Raw genomic sequence first — 11,520 nt, 5'->3', positions numbered from 1 at the left:
ATAAAGAATATCTCTTTGGATTTGAGACGTTAGTCTTTGCAACTTGTAACGGGGTGAAGAATCACACGACAAGTAAATCTCAATCAATACCCCGGAGGGTGGATTTATTGGGGTGATGGGTGTGAGAAAGGAAGGAAAAATTGAAATCGTATCATATGACCCCTTTAAGTAAAAATATGTTTCTCGTATGCAGGTGTGTGATATGAAGACCATGTGAATCCTCATGTTCTGTTGTTTTCTGCTTTTTGCGCATGTAAAATTAATCCCTGGGAAACAAATGTTAGTATTTTTAACGGGTCACAGACACTTATCCTTTCTAATTTAATTAAATTCGAATTTAAAATAATCTTGTCAGTTAACGGTTAACAATCGGTGGACAATCGGTAAACAATCGGTTAGGAAAAATAACCGAAATGAACATCCCTAGCTGTAATGTCAACAATGTCTCGCAAGCAATCCTGATGCTCTGTGTTTGGATGTAAGACTGAACATTTGACCGGGATCTTTTATAGCTGGGACCGCTCAATCTTTCAGTATCAAACGATACTGTCGAACTGGGCCTTGTTTATAAAATGTTCGTCAACAAACACATCTCGCGATCTCGCTCTTGCTCTGGTCGATGCGGGCGCATTCTTCCAGGAGAAATGCCCATATAAGGAGTTACACCCGCGTTTATGTCATTAAGAGCCACGATCGAAATAAAACTCTCCGAAACTTGTACGAACCCGGAAGTAAGATTTTTGGCACATAAATACTCTGTCATACGTCCAAATTGTTTTTTGAAACTTTGTCCATGCTTAGCATGAGAATCCAACTCTTTAACAGTGTAAACAACTCTGAATGCATGAAACAGCATTGTTACCCCCCTTTAAAGCATGATAGAGATTTACGCATTATAATAAAAATATTCTGTTCACAAATGAAGTCCAATTTGAGTTTTCTTTGTGTCTTCACACATCATGTTGCTCAAGCTCTTCACAGATGCTATAGTTTCATTAGTGATGGCAATACATTATGGGTCATTCCGTGTCAACTCAACCAGAGGTCCCCGGCTCAAATGATTGATTTTGCTAATATTTATTCTGCAGAAAGATAACCATGTAAAATAATTGTGGTGGTTTTTACCCCTGGCGCCCGAACCCAACCTTTTAAGGCCAAATACCGTCACAGAAGTGGCGCCCGAACAGAGAAACTCAGATGTTGTGTATCTATTGGTCTATTGTGATTATTTGTGTAATTATGGAACCCTGTTCTCCTCTTATAAATTTTACTGGATCTGGAGATGATAGCAGTCTGGAACCATTTCATGATAGCCCTTTGACTCCTCAGAATGTGGAGCGGTCTTTATTAGACGATGACACCGGTCTAGAACAACCATTTCTTGGTGTCCCTCTGATTGGTTCAGGGAACCAATCAGATGATTTAACTATCTTTTCTCAGGCAATTGATTCACTTAAAAGTGTATTTGTGGACACTGTAGCCTGGCAGAAAAAATGGTTTGAGGATAATCCTAAACTTTGTGCTAGAGACATTCCTAAAGAGACATTAGTAGTAGTTGAAAAGGCGCAAACTGATTTTTTGGAGGTCCTTAATGATCGTATGCAAATTTTTAGCAATCAAACAATTGATGCCATTAAGTGGAATGCAAAACAGTCATGTACCGAGTTTAAGGAATTGCTTGATGATGCTAACAATTCATTACTTACTACTATTAAAACAGCTATCAAAGAACATAGTGTAGGTGGAAAGGAGTTGCAAGAAGAAGTACGCAGTCTGAAGCAGCAAGTATTTACTGTGCAAACTTTCCTTGATGCCCTAATGCAGAAAAGTATTCAACTTGACAGTAAGTTAGCTGAACGGGAGGATGTTGCCCCTGCTCCTTCTCAGGTATGTTTAGGTTCAACTGCACAGTGTAATATTGGTGATTTGGTCAGTCAGGGTTCTGCTCCATCTAATTTGACCTGTGGCCGTGTGCTGCCTATTAAGATGGTATTTCCATCCTTTGGGGGGGTGCATGATGAGACCGATCCTCTAGTTTACTTGGAAAGATGTAAAGATTTCTTGGCTCTCAGACCAATGTCAAATAGTGAAATACTTGCAACAATGCGTAGTGTGCTACATGCTTCTGCCCGTGACTGGTGGGAGACAGTGAGATTTAATATTGACACCTGGGAAGATTTTCAGCAAGCTTTTTTAGCTGTTTTTTTTGCCAGAAGACTATCAAGACGTGTTGGAGGATCAAGTACGAAATCGGTTACAAGGGGCAAATGAAAGTGTCCGTGACTTTACATTCTCATTTCAAGCTTTGTTTAAGCGTTGGAAAAAGGAAGCTACTGAGGATGAGGTTTTAAAGGCCCTATTAAAAGCTATGAACCCTTGTTTTGCTAGTCAGCTTCGAGGTCGTGCCCAGACTGTTGGGGAACTGGTGAGGCTGGGGACTCAAATGGAGAGGGATTTTGATCTGCAAAGAAGGTAGCTGCAGTTGTCTAAGAGTACTACTTTTGACCAGAATTTACAAGTTAGAAAAATAAAAGAGGTAGATACAAAGGCTATCTTGCCTTCAGAGCACCGAAATCTAAGTTTGTTGTGTTGGAGGTGTCATGAGAGTCATTCCCCAGGTTCTTGTCCTAATTTCAAGGCTTCTTTAAGTGGAAAACACTCTGGAGGGCAGGCCCAGAGTGGTAAAGAATTCCAGGGTCGTAGTCATCAACGAGGTGTAGTATCTGCTTATGATACTCAACGACTTGTAAAGAAGGATCCGATTGGTAGCAGACAGGACAAGGGAGTTGGCCCTGTAGTTCTTAGACAGTTAGTTGTTCCCTTAACTGTGAGGAACTGTACTGGGAAAGCACTTGTAGATACAGGGGCCACCTACACATTATTGCATTTTGATTTATGGAACAAGATGAAAGGACCTAAGGAGCAACTTGATGCATGGCATGAAGGACCACTTTATCTGGCTAATGGTGATGCTACTGTTCCTCTTGGACAGAAAATACTTGATTTTTATTTGCATGATTTGCATTTTCAGGTTCCTACAGTAGTCCTTCCAGCTCAGAACCTTGTTTATTCAATGGTGCTGGGGTTAGATTTCATAGGGTTGACTGGTTTGCAGCTTAATATAAAAAGATCAGTTGTACAGTTTTTCAGGGGACCTGAAAAATCGTGTTTTCCCCTTTCAGCCACCAATTACCTCCGGGGATTCTTGGAGGTCGTGTACACCACCTGTGGATTGTAAGCCTACTACTTCTCTTTATTCCTCTGTCCCTCCTGTCCAGATTGAGTGGTCAGTGAGTGAGTGTATGGAGAATTATGTGCAGGAAGAAACTAGTGTAGAACTTGTGGAGTTAGTGCAAAGCAAAGTCAATGAGAGTAATTTATCAGACAAAGAGTCTCATGTTATTTTTACTCTTTTGTATGATCATCCTGAAGCATGTACTCCTACTCTTGGTAGAACTCATCTGGTTCAGCATAAGATCGATGTCCGTACAGATGTGGCTGTTGCGCAAAAGCCCTATAGGTTACCAGTACATAAAAAGGAAATATTTAGGGAACAAATCGACGATATGCTTACACGAGACATCATTCAGCCATCTTATTCTCCTTGGGCATCTCCTATTGTACTAGTTCCTAAAAAAGATGGAGGCCAGCGTTTTTGTGTTGATTTTCGACGATTAAATGCGGTGAGTGAAAGTGATGCATTCCCTCTTCCTACTGTGGGTGAAATCCTGGAGTCTCTTGCTGGAGCCAGTGTGTTTAGTACCCTTGATCTTAACAGCGGGTACTGGCAAGTGGCAATGGACCCAGACAGTATGGCTAAGACTGCTTTTGTGTCCCCTTTTGGGTTGTATGAATTTAAGGTGTTACCTTTTGGTTTAAAGAATGCTCCAGCCACATTTCAAAGGCTTATGAATAGGGTGTTGGCTGACTGTTTAGGACAGTGTTGTTTGGTTTATCTAGATGACATAGTCATTTATTCATCAAATTTCAGTCAGCATATACAAGATCTCCAAAGGGTTTTGAGGTGTTTGCAAAAGGCAGGACTAACCCTTAAACTTCAGAAATGTCATTTCTGTTTAACAGAAATTAAGTTTCTTGGCCATGTGGTGACCACCGAAGGGGTGAAGGCAGATCCTGCTAAAACCGAGGCCATCCAGGATTTCCCTGTGCCAAAAAATCTAAAAGAACTTCAGCGGTTCTTGGGGATGAGTGGATGGTATCATAGGTATGTTCCTAATTTTTCAGCTATCGCCGAACCCTTAAATGCCTTGAAACGAAAAGGAGCTCGTTTCCAGTGGACAGCTGAATGTCAGGCTGCCTTTGAGAATTTGAAAATGCACCTTTCTTCTCCACCTATACTGGGACACCCTAATCATACTTGCACATTTATAGTTTATACAGATGCTAGTTCAACAGGTTTGGGGGCTGTTCTTGCCCAGCGACCATTTACATTTGGTACGACTGAAGAAGTACTAGCATATGCAAGCCGTACACTTACTGGTGCAGAAAGAAATTATTCTACCACCGAGAGGGAGTGTTTGGCCGTTGTTTGGGCGGTCGAAAGGTGGCGGCATTATCTGGAGGGCAAGTCTTTTATTGTTGTGACTGATCATGCATCTCTCCTTTGGGTGTTTAACACTACCAAGGCAAACTCTCGCCTGATTAGTTGGGCTTTGAAATTGCAAGAGTTTGAATTTACTCTTGAATACCGCAAAGGAAAGCTCAACAGCGCCACCCCCCCTAGGTAACACCCAGCTATTGGTTGTAGTAGATTATTATAGCCATTGGGTGGAGTTGTTTCCGCTTCGAAAAGCTACTGCTGTGACAATTGCACAGACACTAAGGAAGGAAATATTGACACGGTGGGGTGTTCCGAAATTTTTGTTGTCGGACAGAGGTCCCCAATTTACTTCTGAAATTTTGCAGGAGCTATGTAGCAGGTGGGGAGTGGTGCAAAAATTGACAACAGCTTACCACCCCCAAACCAACTTCACCGAACGTGTGAATCAGACGGTTAAGGTGATGATATCATCTTACGTGTTTGGTGAGCATAATCATTGGGATCATTATTTGCCAGAGTTGAGGTATGCCATCAATTCTGCTGTTCAGGAGAGTACTGGATACTCCCCAGCAGAATTACTCTTGCAAAGAAGGTGGAAAGGACCTTTTGAACGTGCTCTAGAGCCACACCAGACCAGTCTCAGAGTTCTTAAAGATTTGCAGGAGATGGTAAAAATTAACTTGTCTCGAGCTAAGTAGAAACAAAAACGTTTTTATGATGCAGGTCGTAGGAATGTGAATTACTCCAGAAATGATAGGGTTTGGATGAAAGCACATCCCCTTTCTAAGGCCTCTAAACAATTTGCAGCTAAATTTGCAGCAAAATGGATTGGGCCTTATAGAATTGTAGAAAAATTAGGTCCAGTAAATTATCGTGTTGTACGTGAGGACAATGGAGAAGACTTGCGTACAGTCCATGTGTGCAATTTGAAGCCTGCCTTCCCCTCTGCTGCAGAGTTGGATCGTAAGGAAATGGAGGGAGCCTTGAAAATTTTTACTGATGAGTCCGAGGATGAGGATTTTCTAGGGTTTTAATATTGATGAAATTATGTCCCGGATTAGCTAGTACTTTGTATTGCAATGCCAAATTATTTGGAAATGAGTGAAATGTAAATGTTGAATGCGGGAACTATGCTACTGTTCCTCGTGGACAGAAAATACTTGATTTTTATTTGCATGATTTGCATTTTCAGGTTCCTACAGTAGTCCTTCCAGCTCAGAACCTTGTTTATTCAATGGTGCTGGGGTTAGATTTCATAGGGTTGACTGGTTTGCAGCTTAATATAAAAAGATCAGTTGTACAGTTTTTCAGGGGACCTGAAAAATCGTGTTTTCCCCTTTCAGCCACCAATTACCTCCGGGGATTCTTGGAGGTCGTGTACACCACCTGTGGATTGTAAGCCTACTACTTCTCTTTATTCCTCTGTCCCTCCTGTCCAGATTGAGTGGTCAGTGAGTGAGTGTATGGAGAATTATGTGCAGGAAGAAACTAGTGTAGAACTTGTGGAGTTAGTGCAAAGCAAAGTCAATGAGAGTAATTTATCAGACAAAGAGTCTCATGTTATTTTTACTCTTTTGTATGATCATCCTGAAGCATGTACTCCTACTCTTGGTAGAACTCATCTGGTTCAGCATAAGATCGATGTCCGTACAGATGTGGCTGTTGCGCAAAAGCCCTATAGGTTACCAGTACATAAAAAGGAAATATTTAGGGAACAAATCGACGATATGCTTACACGAGACATCATTCAGCCATCTTATTCTCCTTGGGCATCTCCTATTGTACTAGTTCCTAAAAAAGATGGAGGCCAGCGTTTTTGTGTTGATTTTCGACGATTAAATGCGGTGAGTGAAAGTGATGCATTCCCTCTTCCTACTGTGGGTGAAATCCTGGAGTCTCTTGCTGGAGCCAGTGTGTTTAGTACCCTTGATCTTAACAGCGGGTACTGGCAAGTGGCAATGGACCCAGACAGTATGGCTAAGACTGCTTTTGTGTCCCCTTTTGGGTTGTATGAATTTAAGGTGTTACCTTTTGGTTTAAAGAATGCTCCAGCCACATTTCAAAGGCTTATGAATAGGGTGTTGGCTGACTGTTTAGGACAGTGTTGTTTGGTTTATCTAGATGACATAGTCATTTATTCATCAAATTTCAGTCAGCATATACAAGATCTCCAAAGGGTTTTGAGGTGTTTGCAAAAGGCAGGACTAACCCTTAAACTTCAGAAATGTCATTTCTGTTTAACAGAAATTAAGTTTCTTGGCCATGTGGTGACCACCGAAGGGGTGAAGGCAGATCCTGCTAAAACCGAGGCCATCCAGGATTTCCCTGTGCCAAAAAATCTAAAAGAACTTCAGCGGTTCTTGGGGATGAGTGGATGGTATCATAGGTATGTTCCTAATTTTTCAGCTATCGCCGAACCCTTAAATGCCTTGAAACGAAAAGGAGCTCGTTTCCAGTGGACAGCTGAATGTCAGGCTGCCTTTGAGAATTTGAAAATGCACCTTTCTTCTCCACCTATACTGGGACACCCTAATCATACTTGCACATTTATAGTTTATACAGATGCTAGTTCAACAGGTTTGGGGGCTGTTCTTGCCCAGCGACCATTTACATTTGGTACGACTGAAGAAGTACTAGCATATGCAAGCCGTACACTTACTGGTGCAGAAAGAAATTATTCTACCACCGAGAGGGAGTGTTTGGCCGTTGTTTGGGCGGTCGAAAGGTGGCGGCATTATCTGGAGGGCAAGTCTTTTATTGTTGTGACTGATCATGCATCTCTCCTTTGGGTGTTTAACACTACCAAGGCAAACTCTCGCCTGATTAGTTGGGCTTTGAAATTGCAAGAGTTTGAATTTACTCTTGAATACCGCAAAGGAAAGCTCAACAGCGCCACCCCCCCTAGGTAACACCCAGCTATTGGTTGTAGTAGATTATTATAGCCATTGGGTGGAGTTGTTTACACTTCGAAAAGCTACTGCTGTGACAATTGCACAGACACTAAGGAAGGAAATATTGACACGGAGGGGTGTTCCGAAATTCTTGTTGTCGGATAGAGGTCCCCAATTTACCTCTGAAATTTTGCAGGAGCTGTGTAGCAGGTGGGGAGTGGTGCAAAAATTGACAACAGCATACCACCCCCAAACCAACTTCACTGAACGTGTGAATCAGACGGTTAAGGTGATGATATCTTTGTATGTGTTTGGTGAGCATAATCATTGGGATCATTATTTGCCAGAGTTGAGGTATGCTATCAATTCTGCTGTTCAGGAGAGTACTGGATACTCCCCAGCAGAATTACTCTTGCAAAGAAGGTTGAGAGGACCTTTTGAACGTGCTCTAGAGCCACACCAGACCAGACTCAGGGTTCTTAAAGATTTGCAGGAGATGGTAAAAAAGAACTTGTCCCGTGCTAAGGAGAAACAAAAAACGTTTTTATGATGCAGGTCGTAGGAATGTGAATTACTCCAGAAATGATAGGGTTTGGATGAAAGCACATCCCCTTTCTAAGGCCTCTAAACAATTTGCAGCTAAATTTGCAGCAAAATGGATTGGGCCTTATAGAATTGTAGAAAAATTAGGTCCAGTAAATTATCGTGTTGTACGTGAGGACAATGGAGAAGACTTGCGTACAGTCCATGTGTGCAATTTGAAGCCTGCCTTCCCCTCTGCTGCAGAGTTGGATCGTAAGGAAATGGAGGGAGCCTTGAAAATTTTTACTGATGAGTCCGAGGATGAGGATTTTCTAGGCTTTCAAGTTTTTTCTCCAAAGTTTGCAGGCCTGTAACTCAAAAAGTATTAAAGATATCTTAATGCCCATTAGATATTGGGTCGTAACAAACTTCTTTTTTTGGCATCTTCATTTTTAAGGCCCTATATGGTTCAGTTCCAGAGATAATGGAATTTCAATATGGCTCCAGGAGTAAATCAATAAATTGTACACATTTTCAGTTCACATTTTCACTTAAATATTTAAATTTAACTAAGTAAAATTATTTTCATAAATTCTGTATAATTTTCTTTTTCACAATATGTAAAAGTCTCAAGATCATTGCATAGAACATATTTGAAAAATACATGTTGAAGGCATGATGATCTTAATCTTAGCTTCATATGCTAGAAATAAATCAGTTGTTATCTGTTAATTGAATAAAAGCGTGTGCTGTTGTCCACCGTGTGTTTCAGGGCAGATGGCGAGTCCCAGAACCAGACGTGTGCTGAAGGAGGTCCGGACTGAAGACGAGAACAACGTGAGTGTCTTCATCAGCTCCTCATCCTCTCTCTCTCCTGCGGTGTGTTTAAAGCATGCGTGTTTGTGTGTCAGGTGTGTTTCGAGTGCGGCGCCTTTAACCCACAGTGGGTGAGCGTGACGTATGGCATCTGGATCTGTCTGGAGTGTTCGGGCAAACACAGAGGCCTCGGCGTCCACCTCAGGTCAGACTCCGTTGGTCTCACTGCAGCGCTTGATTTAGATGCATCTGAAGTATATCTGAAAATCTCAAGTGTGATTCATTCATTTGTGAGTTTTCTCTTCATAGCTTTGTACGGTCTGTTTCGATGGACAAGTGGAAGGACTTGGAGCTGGAGAAGATGAAGGTGGGAGGAAACAGGAAGTTCCGTATGTTCCTGGAGCTGCAGGACGACTATGACCTCAACTGGAGCCTGCAGGAGAAATACAACAGCAAAGCCGCTGCGCTCTTCAGAGACAAGGTGAGCCACGCCGACACCAGGACCAGATTGTTTCCTCATCCATTGATCTGATGACCGTTTCATTGATTCATCAGTTGAAAAACGTATTTAAATCTTTTTTCATTTAATATTCAATTATTATAATTGTAACATTTCTTTATTTGAAACCATTATTTACAAAATGGTGTGCATTGTTAATGTAGTTAGAAGAAATGGTTGTAAACTTCTCCTTTCAATATCTAACAAGGCAAATATTTTATTTTTATTTTTATTATACTCCTCTTCAGTAGAGCTGCACGATTCTGGATAAATTGAGAATCACGATTTTTTTTTTGTCTCACATAGAGAGCATGATTCTCCCACAATTCTGAACTTAAGCAAAATAATGTGTGACAAAATATTAATTGCTGCAGTCTGTTTAAAAGTCTTTAAGTAATTTGAATGAATTATTAAACATTTTAATATACATGTATTTAAAATAAATTACTTAATATACCAATTTTAAAATTAAAATTGTGAAAAAGTGGTTTGAATGAATGATTCAATGACTCGCGCATAAATAGTTCACTTGTTTCATTACTGGATGAATCAGCGTATTTGAACGAATCTCTTGTATGATTCAATGACAAATACATTTTTTAACAATGCAGTCGACACAAACGTTATTTGAAGTGCCAGTTACTTTCAAAAGGGGATTTGCTCTATTTTGATCGCAACCATAGACATCAATGTTTATGTATCGAACTATAAACTTCCATCCCAGTATTTCTGTGATAATATGAATGCCTGTAAGAGAAATAATACTGTATAGTTGAAAAGACTATTCGTGAAGCTGTTTTTTACACAAACATGGTAATGTTAAAGGGTTAGCTCACCCAAAAATGAAAATTCTGTCATTAATTACTCACCCTCATGTCGTTCCAAACCAGTAAGACCTTCGTTCATCTTCGGAACACAAATTAAGATATTTTTGGTGAAATCTGAGAGCTCTCTGACCCTCCCATAGACAGCAATACAACTGAAATGTTACCAGGTCCTGAAACGTAGTAAGGACATTGATAAAACAGTCCTTGTGACTTCAGTGGCTCAACTTAAATTTTGCGAAGCTATGAGTATACTTTTTGTGCACAAAGAAAACAAAAATAACAATTTATTATTGTGATTTATAAAAATCACATGCCAGTGCCACTAAACAGGACTATGGTGAGCAACTACCAAGCCTACAGGTAAATATAGATCTTTGCAACATTGGTAAGTTAGCTGAAAGGATAAAGCCAAATTAGACAGTTAATATTGACCTCAGTTGCCCCGTTCATGTCACAAAATAAATCTTTTGACTTACATTTGAGGGCATGCACTAGGAATGGGAGATATGACCAAAATCTTATTTCCATGATGTGAGTAATTTGATTTCACGATAACAATTTATATCATGATATAGTCATTTTTGTTATTTTATCTTTGTTATTAATAATAAGAACATAGATGCAAGCCACAAACAAATAGGCAGATACAATAAAACAGACACATGAAAATGAAGTTTTCATAGGTAAAGTAGATCTATTTAACAGTAGCGTTCAAGCAAGAGATAATACAGAAATTGAATAAAGTAATCAAAATGTAAAAGTAGAGATGCACCGATCGATTGGCCAGGGATCGGAATCCGATTTTCCTCATGATCGGCCCAGATCGGTGATCGGTCGGTCAGTCTCACTTCTTTCCGATTCCGAGCTGATCCGTTTTGTTACCAGCGGCACAGGCAATAACATCAGCCACGCATTCTCGCTCTCTTCTCTCCGACGACCCCTTCTCTCTCACACACGTCTCATTCGCTCCGGTTAAATGCTTGTATTGCGCATTATTTGAGTCATTCCTGCAGGTCTCGCGCTTACACCAAAAGCGCGCGCACCAGAACTGATCAATATTGGTGGAGCGCACACAAGCCGCATTCAGTCTCAAACAGCTTGTGAGCCACAAATACCAAAATGAGTGGCTAACTGTGCTAAAAAGTTCAAAAACATACAAAATTATGTCAAAATGCCCGTCTTGGCGAGTATCCAGTTAAACACAGTTATAACTGTTTAGTTGAGAAAGAGAACGCATGTTGTGTAACATGGGCCTGTTTACACCTGGTCACTTCATGCGTTTTTTTCTGATCGGATAGCTATCCGATCGTGAAAAGACCAGGTGTAAATGCCCTCCGAAACGCATTCGAGACGGATATAAATCCGATCGCTCAAACCACTTCAGGAGGTGGTCTGGGCCGCATT

The 11,520-nt window shown here is 40.7% G+C and overlaps 1 protein-coding gene across 1 annotated transcript in view; it reads left to right on the top strand.

Annotated features, from left to right (window-relative positions):
• The first annotated feature begins 8,749 nt into the window (after positions 1 to 8,749).
• arfgap1 (ADP-ribosylation factor GTPase activating protein 1) overlaps positions 8,750 to 11,520 on the top strand; it is a 24,870-nt gene continuing 22,099 nt past the window's right edge. The window contains exons 1-3 of the mRNA XM_016556160.1: positions 8,750 to 8,811; positions 8,886 to 8,995; positions 9,100 to 9,271. Coding sequence (XP_016411646.1) covers positions 8,752 to 8,811; positions 8,886 to 8,995; positions 9,100 to 9,271 — 342 coding nt within the window. The 5' untranslated portion in view covers positions 8,750 to 8,751. The remainder of the gene's footprint in view (positions 8,812 to 8,885; positions 8,996 to 9,099; positions 9,272 to 11,520) is intronic.

This window comes from Sinocyclocheilus rhinocerous, unplaced genomic scaffold, assembly GCF_001515625.1.
Source record: "Sinocyclocheilus rhinocerous isolate Xijiao unplaced genomic scaffold, SAMN03320098_v1.1 scaffold3454, whole genome shotgun sequence".
NCBI classification, from domain to species: domain Eukaryota; kingdom Metazoa; phylum Chordata; class Actinopteri; order Cypriniformes; family Cyprinidae; genus Sinocyclocheilus; species Sinocyclocheilus rhinocerous.
Note: the sequence above shows the minus strand (reverse complement) of the source record. Positions and strands in the feature narration are given on the sequence as shown.